General features: G+C 37.9%; 1 protein-coding gene across 1 annotated transcript in view; it reads right to left on the bottom strand.

The window, feature by feature from the left end:
* Nucleotides 1–3000: 3000 nt before the first annotated feature.
* Nucleotides 3001–20611, bottom strand: part of FREM1 (FRAS1 related extracellular matrix 1) — a 149564-nt gene continuing 131953 nt past the window's right edge. Inside the window, exons 29-36 of the mRNA XM_052645063.1 lie at nt 16858–17007; nt 15148–15386; nt 14425–14472; nt 13907–14071; nt 13594–13722; nt 13050–13165; nt 5983–6068; nt 3001–3200 (exon numbers count right to left, since the gene is read on the bottom strand). Coding sequence (XP_052501023.1) covers nt 3001–3200; nt 5983–6068; nt 13050–13165; nt 13594–13722; nt 13907–14071; nt 14425–14472; nt 15148–15386; nt 16858–17007 — 1133 coding nt within the window. The remainder of the gene's footprint in view (nt 3201–5982; nt 6069–13049; nt 13166–13593; nt 13723–13906; nt 14072–14424; nt 14473–15147; nt 15387–16857; nt 17008–20611) is intronic.

Raw genomic sequence — 20611 nt, 5'->3', positions numbered from 1 at the left:
ATATATATATATTTTTGAAAAAGCTCCATGCTTAAAAACAACTATTAGAAATTTACATATACATATCATGCTTTTATACTTTAACTTTCTATCTCATTCATTACATATATCCAGTATCTACAACAGTATCAGGCACTTCACAGTCAATATTTGTTGAATGGATGGTGGATGGATGACTGGATGGATGGATAAATGGATGGAAACTGTAAAATGAAAGGCCGATCTAAATAGTAAGGATGAAAAAGACATGTTCAGTTTTTTTCTCCATTTCTTCTTAAATGGGTAAAATAAATATAAAATGTTAAACACTAAAGGAATAGTAATTCAGAACTAGAAATAGCTTATTTTATTAATTTTTGTATAACACTAGGTACAGTACAATTAATATGCTGCTTTGTCACAGAAATTAATCAACACTAGTATATGATTTAAATTATACAGACCCATAGTGTTAAATATGTGCATATTCTTTTTGTCTGTCTTAAAAATAAACCAAAAAAAAATGTAAATAAATGACACCTGGTTCATTTTTATCACCCCTTGGAAGAAGATGGAATAATTGTCATATGTTTTTTGAGTTTATGTTTAGCAGATATATACTACACATATGTATATTTTGTTAAAGACCAACAGTCACAAGATTCTGAAAAGATACACATTATGGAGCTTGGTTAATGCCCTTGGATTATATGGGACTTTTCCTGAGTCAGTATTCAAGTCTAGAGAGAAGAGCTGGGTGGCATTCAACTCCTTCTTTCTGATGTTCTCTTTCTTAGCTACCAATCAACTCCCATCTCTTCCTACTCAATCCTTCTCTCCACTCTCCCCTTATCTATGATCTCCCTTTCCCATTCTATCATTACTCCATTTCCTTCCTTCCCACTCCCACCATAACCTAAAGGATGACAATAACCAATAAAGGTGGAGAGAACCATGACGATCATTTACAACTACTTCCCCATCAGTCAAAGCCCAGTCATGAGAAGGAGATGAAGGTCATGCACCCACATATTGCTTAGTACCCACACTTGCTTGAATTTTTATTTGTACCTTCTTCCAATTAGTTGGATTTTACCACTTGACTAATGTTTTCATGACCAGGAATAATTTAAACATTCTTCTAGTGTTTCTTTTAGTTGCTCTAAGAATCAAAGCATTCTCTCTTTGTGCTAACATTTGCAATTACATTTAATATCACTGACATGGCAGAAACGTATAATAAAACCTACCATGCTGATGAGGTTTACACAGTTGCCATGGTTCTGGATTTCCAGTCAATACAGATCTAGGAATTCCTCATTCCTTGACCATTTACTTTCCATCTTAGGATACAATCCTTCAGGTAAACAACTCATTTCTTTATTCAGCATCCCATCTTTCAACATTGCAGAGGCCCATGGATCAGAAGGGACATCAACTGATACAGAGAATGGGTTTACACCTTCTGATTCAACACCACAAACTGCTTGTGTCATATGGAAGACCTCTATATCAGAGGAATTCAGATTCTACTTGTGATATCTAAGCTAAGGAGTCTCCTGACTCCACACTGATGTTGGAATTTTATTAAGAGGAAGAATGTCTAAATCTCATTCTAATCTGTCTTTGTAAATATTTCTATTAACCAAAATCTTGATAAACAAGTACAAACAAAACAAGCTTGTTGTTTTTTATACCCAAAAAATGAGACTGAATTTCTTCAGTCACTTTAGTTTCTCTCAAGGTATTATTATAATAAAATCTGCACCAAAACTTTGATCTGCTTGGTAGCTCTGTTTTGATTCTGAAGTGACTCTGGTACTCATAATAGCAAGTTACATGGGACACAACCATATTTTTCAAGGATTATGAAAAGAGGAAAATTGTGAGTAAATGTTTCAGAAATAAATTTCTAATTTCCTGTAATTAAGTTTTAATTTCAGAAGGGAGTTCTTGTAAGGCTGCAACATGCTTTACTGCTACAAAAATGTTTCACTCAGCTGCCATTATAAATTAATAAGGTACCTTTTCATTAAAGGATCAGGTTAACATGGCAATTTTACACATATTAAATATTTAAGGGCTCAAAATTATACCAAAATCCTTTCTGAGAATATAGGCTGTCAAGGACGCTGTTTTTAGTACTATTTTTCTTTGTTCATCTCCGTAGTTCATTGGGACACTTTTGAGGAAGCCATATTTTTCTTTCATATGTTAACCATCCTCCATATATGATTTTTATTCCAAATGTCCTTGAGAAATGTTACTCAGTGCTACAAGCACGGATGAACAGAGGCTCATGTTCCTTCAAATGTCTCCTGAATCTGTAAAGCTGGGGAAACCCAATTATTCACTTTAGAATGGCACAACCATCTTACTAGAAAAGGAGCTCTGTCTCATGGGAAGTGATGGGTAGACTTCTGAAGGACAGGTAACCCCTGAATTCTTACCTGAACTACAGCTTTGCAGATGAACTTCCATCTGCCAGATTCTTCCATCTAAAGCCTTCCTTTTTCACCACAGAGAATTCTCCTTTTTATCCACAGCCTCTCAGCTTTCACATTTGAAAGGACTCCAAAGGGACAAAGCAACCCTTTGCAGTTCAACCTTGATTTAATGAACTGGCAGGGTAAGCCTCACTCAGATGGAAGCGGTGGAAGCACCTGCAATATAGATTTCAGAATGTATTCATTTGAAGTACTGGGGAAAAAAATCCAAGGACCATGAAATTACTGTTGACTGAAATGTGAAGTCTCCAGAATAATCAAATTTTGTACCACATAATACCTTGAGGATTTATTTCAAAATGTACTGCAAAAAATTTATCTTTTCCTCTAAGAAACATTCATTTATTAATCTTCCTGGAGCTATTGCTTTTCCTTACTATATAGAATCCTTCAAACACTTTGAGAGAAGAAATGTACCACATCAGTCATGACACTCTGTTTTCTATTGAGTAATAAGCACAAATCCTGGAAATAAATAGATAAAAACATCCCAAGCAGATACTTGTAGGGCCAGTTAGAGTTTCCTGGAGCACACATAATTGTGAGATTTTCCCTTCCTACAGTCCTTTGTGTGCCATTTTCCTGGCCTTTGAACCAAAACACAGTCCTTGCCATGCCTTGAACGTTGAGGGGGCCCTCTCCTCCAGTTGGTGAAGGTCACAGGTTCACCGCCAATCCACTCCCAGTGGCCAGCACGCACTCGGTCATTCAAACCTGACATGAACCAAAGAAGGGTGCCAAATGATTTTTATTACATTTACAACTGGATGTCATATCAACCCACTGTTCTAAGCTCAGTAATCACATGCACTTGTGAGCCTATATTCTAAAGCATGGACTAGGACCTGGGAATCCTCTAAGACACCCTGAGACTATGAGGCTTTGGTGTAAGGCCAGGTAGGAATCAAAATCCTAGCTTCACCACTTGCTAGGTGAACATATCTGGGCAGGTTATTTAACCTCTCTGAGTTCTCCAAGCGTTAGTTTTCTCATCTCAGAAATGCATATCTAAGTAGAACTAGCTCTATGTTGAGGATTAAATAAGATAATGCACATAAAGCTCACGACATAGAAGTGTTAATAAATGGCACTTATTATTCATACATCCTACAGGCAGAGTATCTGTCATAGGGAAACAGATACATTCCTGTCTATTTATCTTCCTTGTGATTCTTGGGTATCATATTTGAAAGCAGCTTATTAAGTATTATTTTTAGTCTGGAGATTAAGATTTTTTTAATCTGCTACAGTTCTAATAAAAAGCAGCTTTTCTCAATTTGCCTCTCTACTCCCACTGGCAATTTTTTTTCTTTTTTAAATTACACTTCAATGTTACAAAGCTCTTAAAACTTTTCTTAAGGAAGCACTCCTGGGATGAATGGAGAGAGTAGCATTTGATGTGTATATACTGTGCTGTGTTCTGTGCTATGCTTAATTGCTCAGTCGTGTCCAACTCTTTGCGACCTTATGGGACTGTAGCCTGCCAGGCTTCTCTGGCCATGGAATTCTCCAGGCAAGAGTACTGGAGTGGGTTGCCATGCCCTCCTCCAGGGGATCGTCACAACCCAGGGATCAAACCTGGGTCTCCTGCATTACAGGTAAATTCTTTACCACTGAGCTATTAGGGAAGCCCCCGTATATATACTCAGACCAATGCTCTGTGATGATCTACATGGGTGAAATGGGGGGCCCTCAAGAGGGAGGGGATGTACACATACAGCTGATTCATGCTGTTGTACAGCAGAAACTAACACAACATTGTAAAGCAATTACACTCCAGTTTAAAAATAATGAAAAAAATTCCCCCTCCTCACTCTCTTTTAGAATAGAGATAAAAATAATAGAATACAAAAAAGAATCCTGTGCAATAGGATTACCTGGCAGCTCACAAACCAAATTTGACTGTGAAAATGGTCTTTATTATGCAGCATATAACCTTCTCCCCATCGGTTCTCATTTGATATTTTGGGGTAGAGTAAAATGAAGTACTCTTGCTTGGGAATGACTTGTCTCCTTCTGGATTGTTTCTGTGAGTTACTGATCAGGTGATGCTACATCCCAAAACTTTGTGGGATTAGAAACTTGACATCTGTCATTGTGGACATAGAGAAAATTTATCTTCCAGCCTTCACTTAATACTCTCAGATGATTTCAGAATTACACACTCACTGAGTATCACAGAGATTTTAAGAAGCCAAGTAGGTTTATTATTATTTCCTTAAATATAGTATCTTGAGGAGATGGTGAGAATATTTACATTAGTACAACCTGAGAATTCTGTTTCTAAAGTGGCTTGAAAAGATTTGGGATTACTGTTAAAATTGTAGAAAATATTAAAACTTTAGGAAAAAAAAGGATAAAATTAGGATTAGCTATAATTCTTAACCAGAGATAAAAAATATTCCTAACTCTTTGGCTTATTTCTTTTTATGTCAATACATATTCACTTCATAGCAGATAGATGGGAAAACAGTGGAAACAGTGGCTGACTTTATTTTTCTGGGCTCCAAAATCACTGCAGATGGTGATTGCAGCCATGAAATTAAAAGACGCTTACTCCTTGGAAGTAAAGTTATGACCAACCTAGAAAGCATATTAAAAAGCAGAGACATTACTCCGCTAACAAAGGTCCGTCTAGTCAAGGCTATGGTTTTTCCAGTGGTCATGTATGGATGTGAAAGTTGGACTATAAAGAAAGCTGAGCACCGAAGAATTGATGCTTTTGAACTGTGGTGTTGGAGAAGACTCTTGAGAGTCCCTTGGACTGCAAGGAGATCCAACCAGTCCATCCTAAAGGAGATTAGTCCTGGGTGTTCATTGGAAGGACTGATGTTGAGGCTGAAACTCCAATACTTTGGCCACCAGATGCGAAGAGCTGACTCATTGGAAAAGACCCTGATTCTGGGAAAGATTGAGGGCAGGAGGAGAAGGGGACGACAGAGGATGAGATGGTTGGATGGCATCATCGACTCTGGACATGGGTTTGGGTGAACTCCAGGAGTTTGTAATGGACAGGGAGGCCTGGCGTGCTGTGGTTCATGAGGTTGCAAAGAGTCGGACACAACTTAGCAACTGAACTGAACTGATAGGTATATATTATGTGTATATATAACACTTGTATATATATTTTTTATTCTAAATTATTTCATGTTTCATATGGCTGTAGACTGTGTTTTTCATGTAGCACCTTGCCAAAAATGCAGTACATTACATATTTGATATATGCATCCATTATTGAATGAATCTATAAATATAAGGCATTGTTATATCTTTAATATTCTTTCATATGGTTATATTATAATTTGTTAAACCATTCCCTATTTACAACTATTTTAAATTTTTTGCCTTTAGAAATAACATTTATGAGTTTTAAAAGATAGACTGTCCAAACATCTAACCATTGCATATTACTGTAGACCACAATTATTTGACCGATGGAAGGGAGACCTTCTCTTTGTGGTCTTGCCTTCCTCCTCAGGGTAACACAGATACTTGCCTATCCAAAACGGCTTTCTTCCACTGATGTCCCAAAGCCATCGCATGTGCTGCCTGGAGATGACAGTTACAAGGCTGCCCTGGTGTCTACGTGCAAACAGAAAAATTAGAGCGTCAGTGACAGGGAGTTCAGCATCTCTGCTGATATGAGATGCATAATGGAAATCAAAGCTAGTCCAAACTAGAAAACTGGTATATATGTAGAAAGAACTTTCCAAGATTTTAATAGTCCATTTTTTAAATTTTTTTACTTTACAGTACTATATTGGTTTTGCCATACATTGACATGAATCCACCACAGGTGTACATGAGTTCCCAACCCTGAACCCCCCTCCCACCACCCTTCCCATATCATCTCTCTGGGTCATCCCAGTGCACCAGCCCCAAGCATCCTGTATCGAATCTAGACTAGTGATTCGTTTCTTACATGATAGTATACATGTTTCAATGCCATTCTCCCAAATCATCCCACCTTCTCCCTCTCCCACAGAGTCCTCCATTTTTTTTATATTAATGAGTATCTGTGGGGGAGGGGGTGCTTTCATCCATGCTAAATCACAGGGTGGGGTAGGTAACAGCAAAGAAGTGATACTGTATTATAATATCTGGGCTTTCAAGCACAAATTCTTTTCAGAAAATCAGCAGCTGTTTACTTATATAGATTAATTACTTAATGTCAAAAAATGACCCCTCTCATGGGAAGTTTATCTCTGAAGTGCATGAATTTGGCAATTACCTGGTTAATTTGATTAGTAAAGTAACCCAAACTACCAGACAAAATTACTGGAAGCCAACATTTTGAGCTTGATGTGTTTAGTCAAATGCCCAAATATATGTGACTCTTTTTCATCCTACTCAGGGAAAGGAGTTCAGCCTCACTGTCAAACCTTTGTATGTTATGAAGAAGTTAAAGCACCTGTTCTTACAAATATATATAAACATTTTCTCCAAAATATAATTGCATTTTTTATATGTTTAAAGTTTACAGCATAGTGCCTTAACTTACATAAACTGTGAAATTTGATTACCACAGTAAGTTTAGTTAGTACCCATTTCATATAGTTACCAAAAAAAAAGAAAAAATGTTTTTTCCTTATGATGAGAATTCTTAGAATTTACTCTTAACACCTTTCACATCTACCACACAATAATCATGTTACACATTATAGCCACATTCTCTATCTTATAACTGGCAGTTTATATCTTTTGATTACCTTCATCCAACTCTCCCACCCCAAATTCCTCCCTTCTTATAACCACAAATTTGATTCATCTGTTGATAGACACTTACATTGTTTCCACGTCTTCACTTTTTAAAAAAGAATGCTGTTATAAACATAGGGTGCAGATACCTTTTCACCTTTTCAACATAGTACTGTGATTTCCTTTAGACATATTCCCAGAAGTGGAATTGCTGGATCATATCGTAATTCTATTTTTAACTTTTGAGGGGCCTCAATACTCTTCCATGGTGGCTGTACCATTTTACAATCCTACTAACAGCGCATAAGGGTTTCCTTCTCTCCACATCCTTGCCAGCATTTGTTATATCTTGTCTTTTTCGTGACAGACATTAACAGGCGTAAGAATTCTTTATGAGTTATTTTTGCAGCTAGCTAAGTTATTCCTATAAGCAATATTTGATCCCAATTCCCAACAGTGTTCATTTAAAACTCTTTAAAATACTCTAAGTAAAAAGCCAATAGATAATTTTTTTTTCTTTTCTTCTTTTTCTGATACAGAAAGTTTCAACAACAAAAAAGGGGCAAAAATCACCACGCTCTTCATGCCTAGTTAATATCTATTGATGTTTTAAAAATCCAGAAACATAATTAGTAATACATACTTGTCACAAGTTTATGTTGCTGAACTGAATTTTTTTTTCATTTTACCTACAACTATCCAAGCTTTAGATTCATTTCTCTGCTTTTCCAGATCATGTATGGTGAACATAATCTAATCTATCTCTTAATGATATTTTTCCTACTAATACAGTACTTTGGTGTGATACAATGCAATGATGACTCCTAGGCCTTCTGAGATATGCAGGCACTTTTCTATTTCTCTGAATGTCCTCACGGTGCCAGATTCAGGTCATGTGACTTGGTTCTGACATTTCTATTTACTGTCAGCTTCTGTCTGACAGTTACAACAGACATGATAGCCAATTCTCTTCCCTCTCCCTCATATCCAAAATGGCAGTTCTGATGTGCTGAGGGTTTAAAACACAGAATATGAAATGTGTATTAAAAATAGCCCAAGGGAGGGTTTGAGGGGCTGTTTCAATTAATGTGACATATTAGAGTGTGGGAGACCTGAGTTCCACTTCCTGCTCCATCCCCAATTTCCTTATGGATGTAACTTCAGCCTCAGAGTCTTTATCAGGAAGGAATAGATTTTATTCAAGGATATTTAACACCTCCTTCGGCTTTAAGATCCTTGAAACTATCTTTAAAATAAGACTTTGCAAAATCCATTTTAGCTGCTCCAGTATAAGTTTGATTTCTTTATTGATGCTCTGAGAAGAGCAAGAGCAAGAGGGAAAAACAGCTGTGTTTAGAGTAGGTAAAATGTTAGGCCACAGTTATTTACAAAAATAAATATTTAGGCATTTTCATTTTATAAAAATGCCTATCATTTCCTTTTATTCCCATATACAAATAAAAGAGAGAAAATTAACCATATAGATACAAATATACTATAGAGATATATAAATAAAATATAGAGAAACATACAAATAAAAATCTTTTGACATCTCTGAAATCTGAAGACATTCAAAGTGTAGAATTAAAAACATAACCCTGAATTTTTCCAGTTATAGAAATAAACATCTACTTCATTAGAACTTTTTGATTAAATATAAATATATTTTAGACTAACTCTTTAAGGATAGGTCAGCAGGGGTTCCAGACACTCCTGTGGGAAAACAAAATGGTTTCAGAGATAATGATCTATAAGAATAGAATTACCAAATGTACAGTGACTGCCTAAGGAAATGAGCAGATGAGATTATGATATGTAAATTCAAGAAATACCTAATCTCAGAGTCTGGTTCCTCTGGGCTAAAAAAATAATAAAACACCAATGGGGAGGAAAGGAGAAAGGAGATAAAGATTGAGTTGAGTAAGCAATCTGATTAGGGTCAAAGGATAAAGTAAAATTTGCCGTGCTTCTTGAAACATGCGTGCTGTAAATGACCATTTGTAAAAGACCATCAGGTAGCAAGGGAGCCTGAGGAAATATAAATCAGAATTGAAAAATGGTCTCTGAGATCTAAAAAACACACTAGATGTGTATTAATTCTAATTATAGACTCTAAAACCATCTCCTAAAAAGTATTCATGAGAAAGTAAATAGCCAAGTTATAAAATGTTGCAACTATTAATTTTACATCATAGAAACAATGGATAATTCCCAGGGGAATATTCATTGGTCAAGGTAAAGAGGTAAGAGAAGAAGAGGACCAAATGAACCTGAAAAGTAATGGGTGAAGGGAAGCAGAGGCCCATAGGATGAATGGCAACATGTTGAATGATAGAGGAGGTCTTGGGGTTCAGAGGAAAATTATACTAAGGGGGTGGCCTTGCCATTCAAAAATGTTCCTTTTAAAGTGACTGATCTTAAAGACCAAGAAGACCAAATCTTTAAAGGTTTGGTCAAAACCAATACAGTATTGTAAAGTAAAATAAAGTAAAAATAAAAATTTTAAAAATCATTTAGTTTGTTTTTAATCTGCTGCTAGATATTTTCTGAAATGCCTCTATTTTTAACTGTTCTTGGGATAATCATTCTTCTTGTCCTTTTGAAATAAAATGCATGTTGAAGTATCCTACAAAAGTCATCAGGTCAAATATTTATACCCAGTCTTCACTTAAAATTAGAAAATTTAAAAATCTCATAGCAAATGTTTTTTCTTTACCTCTTATACATCTTGGAATACCATCAGAAATGGTATTTGATAGACACCTTAATTTCTGGAGCAATATGGTACATATATAACATACACTTCAAAATAGTTTATATTACTGATAGATAGATAATGAGTCACTTTCTAAAATATGATGGAAAATCTCCAGTTGCCCCCGAAAAACTTTCTCTTGTTCTGAAAATTTTTTCAGTTTTACATCTAAAAAAAGGTCTCAGTACAATAGTCTAAAGCAATTCCCTGAAACCAGTTTACAAAATTAATTTCACAAAGATATGAAAAAATTAATTCTGAAACTGCTTATTACATAATGTTTGATTTGCTGTAAATGGTCATCAATCCCCTTAAATTAATATGGGAGACAGAAAATTTCCATCACTCTTATACTAGATTTTATAATAGTTTACTGAAGAACAAAATACCTATGTATGTATTTCTTGATATCATTATTCTGAGATTATAATCTTCCAGATTTTTGGTGTCAAAAAACATTTGTTATGAAACCATGGCAATTTAAGGTAATCTTATTGATGTTATAATTTTGCTAACCCTGCATTAGTCTCCTAATATATTTTTTATTTCATTGATCCATCTAATTGCCCAATCTGTTATATTTCTGTACACTAACAACAAAATATCAGAAAGAGAATTTGAGGCAATAATCTCATTTACTATTGCATCAGAAAGAATAAAATACCTAGGGATACCTAATGAAGCAAAAGACCTGTACTTAAAAAACTATAAGATGTTGAAAGAAACTGAAGATGACAAACAGGTAGAAAGATATACTGCATTCTTAGGTAGGAAGAATCAATATTGTTAAAATGACCATACTATCCAAGGCAATCTACAGATTCAGTGCAACCTTTAAAAAATTACCAGTGGCATCTTTCATAGAACTGGAACCAAAAAAATTTAAATATGTATGGAGACACAAAAGACTCCATGTAGCCAAAACAATCCTAAGAAAGAAGAATGGAGTTTGAGGAATGATACACCCTAAATTCAGACTACAGAAGCTACAGAAATCAGAAGAATATGGTACTGGCACAAAAACAGATACATAGATCAATACAACAGGATAGAATACCCAGAAATAATCCCACATACTTATGGTCAATTACTCTATGACAAATGAGACAAGAATATACAATGGAGAAAAGATAGTCTCTTCAATAAGTGGTGCTGGGAAAACAGAAAGCTACATGTAAAAGAATGAAAATAGAACATTCTCAATATCATATACAAAAATAAACTCAAAATGGATTAAAGATCTAAAATTTAAGAAGAGATGCTATTAAAATCATGAAAGAAAACATAAGCAGAACACTCTTTGAAATAAATCTCAGCACTATTTTTTTTATCTGTCTCCTAGAGTAACAGAAACAAAAGCAAAAATAAATAAATGGGACCTAGTTAAATTTAAAAGCCTTTGCACAGCAAGGTGAAGTCACTCAGTCGTGTCCTACTCTTTGCGACCCCATGGACTGTAACCTACTAAGCTTCTCCGTCCATGGGATTCTCCAGGCAAGAATACTGGAGTGGATTGCCATTTCCTTCTCCAGGGGATCTTCCCGACCCAGGGATCGAACCCCGGTCTCCTGCATTGAAGGCAGACGCTTTAACCTCTGAGCCACCAGGGAAGATCAAAGGGTCAAGCCTGGGATTCGAACTCCTGACCTATGGAGCCAGATTGCCTGTCCACCTGCCCGTCTGCCTAACTGCTATGCTACCGAGGCTCATTAGGAAACCATAAACAAAATGAAAAGACAACCTACAGAATGGGAGAAAATATTTGCAAACAATGCTACTGACAGTGGATTAATTTCCAAAATATATAAACAGCTTATATTGCTCAATATCAAAAACAAACAACCCAATCAAAAATGAGCAGAAGACCTAAACAGACATTTCTCCAAAAATAGCCAACAAGCACATGGAAAGGTGCTCAATGTTGCTATGTGAAATGTGACTCCATGAGGTATCACCTCACATGGGTTAGAACGACCAACATCAAAAAGCTTATATTTAATAAATGCTGCAGAGGGTGAGGAGAAAAAGGAACCCTCTTATACTGTTAGTGGGAATGTAAATTGGGTGCAGCCACTATGGAGAACAGTACGGAGGTTTGTTAAAAATTTAAAACTAGAGTTACCATATGACCCAGCAATCCCACTCCTGGGCGTATCTGGAAAAGAAGGAAACTCTAAATTGAAAAGATTCATACACCCCAATGTTCACAGCAGCACTATTTACAAAAACAAAGACATGGAGGCAACCTAAATGTATATCAGCTGATGAACGGATAAAGAAGATAAAGAAGACATACACACAATAGAATATTACTCAGCCATAAAGAGGAATGAAATAATGCCAATTGTAGCAACATGGACGGACCTAGAGATTATCATACTAAGTGAAGTAAGTCAAGCAAAGACACTTATATGTGGAATCTAAAAAATAATACACATGAACTTCTTTATAAAACAGAAATAGAGTCACAGACACAGAAAACAAACTCATGGTTTTCAAAGCAGCAAAGGGCGAGGGATAAATCAGCAATTTTGGAGTAGCATTAGTATCTATTAAAACCATAATAAAACGTCACCTTACAGCCACTAGAATGGCTAAAATCACTGAGACTGACTATGTTGTAAGTGGATAAATTTTGTCAATATTTGACCACAAGTCATCTTTCATTGAGTGTTCTGTTATCTAATCACACTTTGTCCAACCTGTCTGGTCTCATAACCATCAACACCTCTTATATTGTTACAGGCCTGCTGCTATGAGATCTTTCATTGCTATATATTTCCAAATTAGTGGGCTGGGATTCCTGTTTAATTAATAAATGATAGACTCTGCCATGCTGCTGACACAGAGAATCTGCTTTCTTCCAAAGTTTGAGATGGAGAGGCTAAAAAATAAAACTGTGACATCGGCACAGTTAATCATAAAAGATACATCATTAAAGTCAGCCCAAATCTGTTCTGAACTACAGAACTCCCTCCAAGCTCCTAAAACAAAGCCAGGTAGATGTTAGACACTCAACACTTGAATGAATGAAGAAACACTAGAGTTCCATGAGAAAACAGAAATATTAACAAAGAAGCATCAGCCAAATGAGAAATGGGGTTTCTTACTGTTCTCTGCAAGCTTGGGCAGCTGTAGTCCATGTGCCTTTCTGCTCTGTGATCAAGGAGTGGCAGTAGCCTGAATGACGGTGCCACCCAGCGGGGCAGGATTTATCTTCCACCTCCTGAAAAATAGTTGTCCATGCTCACATCACAATGGTCTTTACAACCTAGAGTCTATTCTCAACATAGAGAATCCTGTGAGTCCTCTAATGAAGACAAGGAGGTCAGCCCTAATCCCCATTCTCCACTTTGAGAAATGCAATGGCTTCTTATGGGACATGTTGGTAAAGTCAGCCACGTTTTAGTTTTACATGTTTAACATTATAATAATTGAATAAAATAAGTAAGCCTCTTTTTAAATTGTAGTGCTTAACTACTGTGTTTTGTGATTTTTAAAGCATCACCTGGCCATCTTTTCCTTTTCCCCCTCAAAGCATAGCAGAGCAGGCAGAAGAAACACCAGTGGACAGGGCGCCTCCTCTCCCTCTCCTGGGTTATGATGGGACTTGGCTACAAGTAAAGAGATGTGACTGCTCGGCCTGTGTCCCACCTTGGTGTGGGGGCTCCAGGATCTCCAGGCAATTCCATCACACTTGTACAGTTTTTGGAGGCTTTCTTCAAAGTGGAAGAGTCCCTTTAATTCCAGCGTGCAGTTCTTTGGGAATGAGGGCAACGGGTCCTATGGGAAGGAAAGGTAATTTAGATCTGACAGCCTGTAAGTTGATCACACTGTTACCTCTTTTAGGCCGTCATTTGCTGAATAGTGTTTGAACTGAGTAAACTATCCCCAAACTTGAAGGCTGTTTTCTGGCCCAGGAAACAGCTTGTTGTAAGGTGAGTAGGAAGTGAAGAGATTTTCATACCTGTCTGGGGAAGTGTGAGCCGGTTGTGGATTCCTCCTTATCGGCTTGAGGCGGTTCTGCCACTTTGGTTGTCTTTTGGGGCTCACTAATAATGGATATGTTGGCCTTCCTTCTGCGAGCTGGGGAGCTGTCATCTTCCAATTTCAGGGAAATCATCCCATGATACTTGAGGAAATCAGCAAACAACAATCAAGACAAAACAAATGACAAGACAGCAAACAAAAGCATTTGTTGTAAAAACAGGCAATCCAAAACCTGGATCAAAATAAAGAGATAAAAGGATTTTTTCCTGCCCACCCAAGCCTCCGCACAAAATTCAAACAGGATTTTAAGGAAAATATATAAATATAAAAGTTACGAAAGGTAGTTTCACTACATATTTTGCATCCATAAATACAAAAAATTTAGGAATTCTCTCAGACTCAGACAGAGGAGCCTGGCAGGCCCGGGGGTTGCAAAGAATTGGACATGACTGAGTGACTGAGAACACACATTGCTTACATACTATATATGCTTACGTTATAGATGATGTCTGTTCTATTTCTATAAACAGAGGATGGAGGAACCTGAAATCAAGAGAAGAAATAAATAGGGACAAAATGGGCTTGAATAATAATTAGTAATAGGGCAAAACCCTTCCAATAAGATTTTTTAGTAACTAAAAGTTTCTAACCATATTTTTAAAAGATTTTCCAGGCCCAAATAATTGGAATTTTTAAAAGTCACTGGACTAATCACAGCTTATCAGTGTCAATTCATCTATTCTTTGTCCCAGTTAGAAAAGACATCCTTATTTTTTTGGTACATCTATAGTGCACAGAGGTCCAAGAAACACACACACACACACACACACACATACACACTTACTCATGAGTGTATGCCTGGTGAGAATGCTATGCTAGTAAGCTCAAAGCCATGGTTTCCACACCCAAATAATCTCTTTCTTTTTCAGGACCAAGAGTCATTCCCTATCTGTGTTGATCACAACAGGAATCAAAGCAGAAATCATATGGATGAGTCAGAATATCTATCACTTTAGTCGGTACAATTAATGAACTATGCTGATGTTTGTATGTAAAGGCCACTTCACAATGGTCCAAGGAACCATGAGAATCTCTATGGCCCCCATTCACTGTGAGAACCAAAACAGCTTCCTCAGCATTTGAGATTGCTTATTAAGATCCTTTGATCCCTTTCATTTGCACTCCACACATCAAAACCCAGGAGGTCCCCATCCTTACTGTTTTGCCATTGCCTCGGGTCCTAAGCTTCACTGGAGAAAGATCTTCAGAACCAAAGTCCCGCAGGGCGTCACCCCTGGTGACTGCTAGCAGCTCGGAAGCGGGAAGGGGTCTTCTTTCCAGATGAAAGACACCAGAAGTGGTGGGTGAGGAAGCCCCTGGGGAGAGCAGGTGCCGAACGCCCTTCTCCCCTGCACTGGGCATGTCTGGACTGAAGGCATATGAAGGATGGCACTGCCCTGGTGGCACACAAAATGGCAGGTCAGTTCATTTTACACAAACAGGTAAGTGATCACATCGACGAAGCTTGTCACTAAATTCAGATGGATGATTTTCCCGCCAGATGTTGTCTTGCTGCCATTTGCCAGAGATCCCTTTACTCTTCATCAGTTTCCATACAGGAAAGCTATGCCCTTTTGCACATCTACAGGGTGATTATGAGTCATGAAATGGATTTCACAAACCACAGAGGAAAATCATTGTGGTGATTTTATAATCATCCCATCTACTTGGGAAATAGACTGCCTTCATTTCACATCGACAGAACGCCTCCATATTATTGGGTTTACCCCCTGATCAAGTGTCATTCCACACACACTTTTACTCGTTCACCCTCTCCACCGTCTCCATAGGTAGAAACTGGAATTGTTGGACGATGTCAGTGAAATCAGGTACCAGTTATTCAGATGAGCATTCAGCTGTTAGAGCAAAGATTCAGTCCATCTTAATGGCTCTCCTTTGATTAGAAATATTGCCAATTAGTGTGAAAAAAGTCTAAACCCAGAGGCACATTTGGATAGCTTATACTTCATGTGTCAAGTGTGTACTTCATCTGTTTCTGTACTTAATGTGACCAGAAAAGTCTACTGGAAAAAAAAAAAAAGAATTTGGTGAGGCAAGGTGGTGCAAAGAGATGTGGAAATCTGAGTACAGTAAAGGAAAGAGGAAAGTGCCTATATTTACTATAGAATGAGAAAGAGAAGTGGAGATAATTAAGCGAAGAAAAATATATGGCCCATAGGGAATGACAGGTGTAAAAACTGGAGTGTAAGACTAAGCATGTAACTGGACACTTGTCAAATGCTAAAAAGACGAATAAGTAGAGGGTATTTGGCAGGAAAAAGTCAGCGTACCAAGAACTTTGGCTGATCTTTATTTAGTTCACAGGTTGTTCTTTAGCATATACCATCCAGGACCTGTTTGGCTCTGCAACCCAAGGTTATTCATTAATATTCTCCAGCTGCTCCTGAATCCCCACGCCAGCTGCACCTTTCACATCTATTTTCCTCCCATTCCTTCCTCCCTCAGAATTTTCATGGTCACACTACAGCGAGGGCTCAGATTTTAGGCATTAAGAGCTCTCTTCCACAGAGGAAGATAATTACAGCCCTACAAACTCGGGGCAGGGAAATAATTGTCGATAGGTTCTCACCAACATTGTTTCCCCCTTGGTGAGAACAACAAACGGGTAGGGAAAAAAAACAATGAGGCACTGGCTTGTTGCTTTTCTCAAACGATCGTTCTTAGCAGGAGGAAAGCCACATGAAGCAGAAAGCAGAATAAAGGGCCTACATCATGACTGAGGTTGCTTTCTTGACAAGAAATTAAGCATTTTGATTTGAAAGCGTTATCCAGCACACTGGCTGTTGAAAGTAAGCAGCTACAGTGCCAAGACTGCTCGTGATTTCAAGATGAGGATCAAAAGAATACCTCCTTTTGAGTCCAAAATTTTCACTGCAGTTTTTGTCTTTGTGCCAAGAACCGCATTCACAGGGGAGTTCAGAATTACTTCAAAGACCTCATCATCTTCCTCTAATCCGTCATAGGTAATTGCTATATTCCACATCTTAGTTGACATTCCTACAAGAAGTAAACATTTTAATTACTCTTTAATTGCTATTTCAATCAACTAGGTGTCAGCGAAATATATGAATTAACACGTCTGCAGCCAGACTGCAGTAGCCTGAGTGAGCCATTGTACTGCAACCAACTTGCTGAAGTCGTGCTGTTCTCCCAAATAATATTAAACGACCACATTTGTTCCTGGACCATGATGATTCCCTTTAAATGCAAACACTGTAACAAAAAAAAGCAAGCTGCATTAGGGAAGGGATGAACAAAAAATGGTGAGCTGTTGAGACCCCAAGACTTTTTTTTTGAGAATTTTTTCCTGACCTGCCCCTTTTCATCTTAAGAATAAACAACTACTGCAATCTTAAAATCTTAACAGTTTGAAAAATCTTAAGATGTTGATGCAGTCAGAAGTGATTATTGGATGGTACTCCACGCTATTCATGGAACCCTTGAAATGATTGATTTCGAACGACAGCTGCTTCCATCGGCTGCCCTACTTCCTGAGATACTTGTAGCCCACAAACGCTTTTTCGGATGATGTAATACCCCAGAGTTTGATATCCTCCTGTGGAGAATTTATAGGCTGAGGGGTTCTAGAAATAGATGGAGCCAATTTTTTTTTTTTTTTTTTTCTCTCTTTCTGTCTGCCTCTGTTCATGCAGTTACAATCAAGCTTGGATCACAGTAACTTTGCGAACTTAATACAAAACAGTTTTGATGTTACAAATGTATCTCCAGCCATCCTGTCACCACTCAGATGGGATGCAAAGCAACCCCAGAAACACAAAATTAATGTTGGAAGAAACTTCAGAGATTGTCGAATCCTGACCATTTTCCACGACATGTATAGCAAGCAGGACATCTGCCCCAAGGGTTTATTTAGAAGAAAAAGAGTTGGCAGGAAGAAAAGAAAGTATTGGTTAGTGGAAAAAGAAGGCTCAGTTTTAAGGGGGAAAAATAAATTTATGGTGTAAGATTCAAGAACTAGGTTTTGAAACTTTATTCTGGGTCATTTACTCATCAGCTATTCAAGTGCTTGTATTTCTATGTGCTAAGTCTTTCAGTTGTGTCCGACTCTTTGCGAACCCCTGGACTGTATGTAGCCCACCAGGCTCCTCTGTCCATGGGATTCTCCAGGCAAGAATACTGGAGTGGGTTGTCATGCCGTCCTCCAGGGGATCTTCCTGACCCAAGGATCAAACCAGCATCTCCTGCATTGGCAGGCAGATTCTTTACCACTCCCATGAACTCATCTACATAAATAGTTAAACATGTTTTTCCTAGCCTTCTCATCTAAAAATCTGAATTCTTTTCTCATTGTTCTCATCTGCCAACAGATACAGAACAGACAGTAAATACTACACGTATGAGGGCTCCAGAGTTGGAAAGACCAGGAGGGCGGAATGGGAAAAGAACGTGAGCAAAACAGAGGCCTTAATCAGGAGGGCTGAGCAGAATAGCTGGCTGGAGTAGAGGGGTCTTGCCAGGGAAGAGAGGTGGTAAGGCAGCACTGACATCTTGTAGCCAGACTGCAGACAGCCCTGGATCCTCGGTGGTCAGATTCAGACTAAACCACAGGCAGCAAGGAAGGCTCTTGAAAAAGGGTGTCTTAGAAAACTGAAACTTAAAAGTGTTACGTGGGAAGATTTAGGGGCCCAGGCAGGCAAGCAAAGAGGCTGGAACATAGGTAGCTGTCGTAATAAACTGGCATGAAAAGAGACTTAACAATGAAGAAAGCATATGAATACTAGGGCTTTTAATAATTAGAGAGCTCTTTTGACTCTCAAAGCCCATAACGTTAAGCAGTGGTCAAACAAAAATCCAATACAAAAAATTTTTTTTCCAAGTTTCAACCATTTGCCCTCTTATCTTAAGAATTTTTTTTTTTAATTATAGTACCCCCATCCTCCCACCTTTAAAGAAAACCCCTTAAAGTTTTTTAAAACCTTATGGAGTAGAACCATATAATTAGAGAATATCTATTCTAAGTTTCATTGAAGTATTTTTGATTTGCTTGCCTGCATTTCAACTCTGTTTCTATGTCCACCAGGTGTGCACATAGGACCTACTTGTTTTGGTTAATGAGGTTAGAAATAAGAATTTTCTTAGTCTTTCTTTTTCCTTCCTCTCCCACCTTCAAGGTGCAAAGTATTTGTGAAAGCACAGTGATTATAAACAATTTCAGAAGGCTTGAACTGGCCCCCTGTTCCCATAAACAAAAGGTGCTGAAGAGGAAAAAGAAGTGTCAGGTTATGCAGACAGAGCCCACTTTACAGAGTGAGTTAATTCCTGGATATTTTCCTGCAAAACAGATTTCACTATTGAAAGACATTTTCTCAATGTTTTTTTTTTGCAAATGCCACATGAGAGAGCTGTTCCTTTGGAAAACATTTTGACTCTTAGGCACAGTGAAGTCTCAATTAAGAATGCAGCAAAGCCTTCAAGAACACCTATTTTAAAGGAAAACAATCATTTTCTTAAGAATATTTGCACTTTGACTCAAGATTAGACACAATCACAGGATGCCAAGTAGTCAGGGTTTGTTTTCGATTTGGCGCAAAACTGCAAGGCGAGTATAGATCACTAGAGCTTTAAAAAGTCCCTCAGTTTCTCTTCAGCTTCCTCCAAGAGCTCTCCAACCTTAAAATATTCACTCTGATTTCTCAGTCTCTGTTTCTTCCCCAAGCATGGAAGCTGCTGCTTTTAAAGAAATAAACAGATTGCTTTGGGTAAAAGGGGTGGGAATGGGGATGAAAACATCAGATCTGAAAGAGGTAAGGATTAACAACATGGGAATAAGTAAGTATTTGCAGGATCAGTGGATGGGGGAAATGTAACATTTTCTAAAGGAAGATAACAGTTTATGAAAGTTTCTGGCTAATGAGCTCCAAAACAATGGGCAGCCAAGTGCTGTTTCTTTTTCATTTATAAACTATGTTTACTTATTTTCTTCAAATGTTTAAATAATCTAAACTCTTAACTAGAGCCTCCAGAGGTCTTTAGTATCTAACTCAAAGCAGCATGCAAACTCTTCCAGAAAAATGGGTACTTCTCTCACCCGGAGGAACCTGCAAGGGGACTGCTCAAAATCTACCCAAAGCCCAAATCACTCCTGATCTTGTCACAAACAAGACCGCGAGTAATAAAGATGGCATACAACAAAGACTCCTGGAAAGACCGAACCTGCCTTAATCTGACGTACATACAAGTCACCGTGCAAATGCCCTGTGCCAGTCCTTTGGCCTTGAGGTTTATCAGAACCAGTGTCTGTGGCAACTCAAGGGTAAACTTCAATACATAATAGGAATAGTTCTTCTCACCAAGGGCGGTCAGGCTGAGGAAAACACTGAGGCAAATCAGAAACTTAAGCATCATAGGAAGGAGGCCAATAACAACACTGATGGTGGTGTTCAGTCGCCCAGTCGTGTCTGACCTTTTGTGATCTCATGGACTGCAGCATGCCAGGCCTCCTTGTCCCTCACCTTCTCCCGGAGTTTGCCCAAGTTCGTGTCCATTATATCAGTGATGCCATCCAGCCATCTCATCCTCCGACACCTTTTTCTCCTGCCCTCAATCCTTTCTAGCATCCGAGATTGTTGCATATGAAATG

The sequence above is a fragment of the Budorcas taxicolor genome, chromosome 8, assembly GCF_023091745.1.
Source record: "Budorcas taxicolor isolate Tak-1 chromosome 8, Takin1.1, whole genome shotgun sequence".
In the NCBI taxonomy this organism is placed as follows: Eukaryota; Metazoa; Chordata; class Mammalia; order Artiodactyla; family Bovidae; genus Budorcas; species Budorcas taxicolor.
This window is presented reverse-complemented; position numbering and strand designations above follow the sequence as displayed.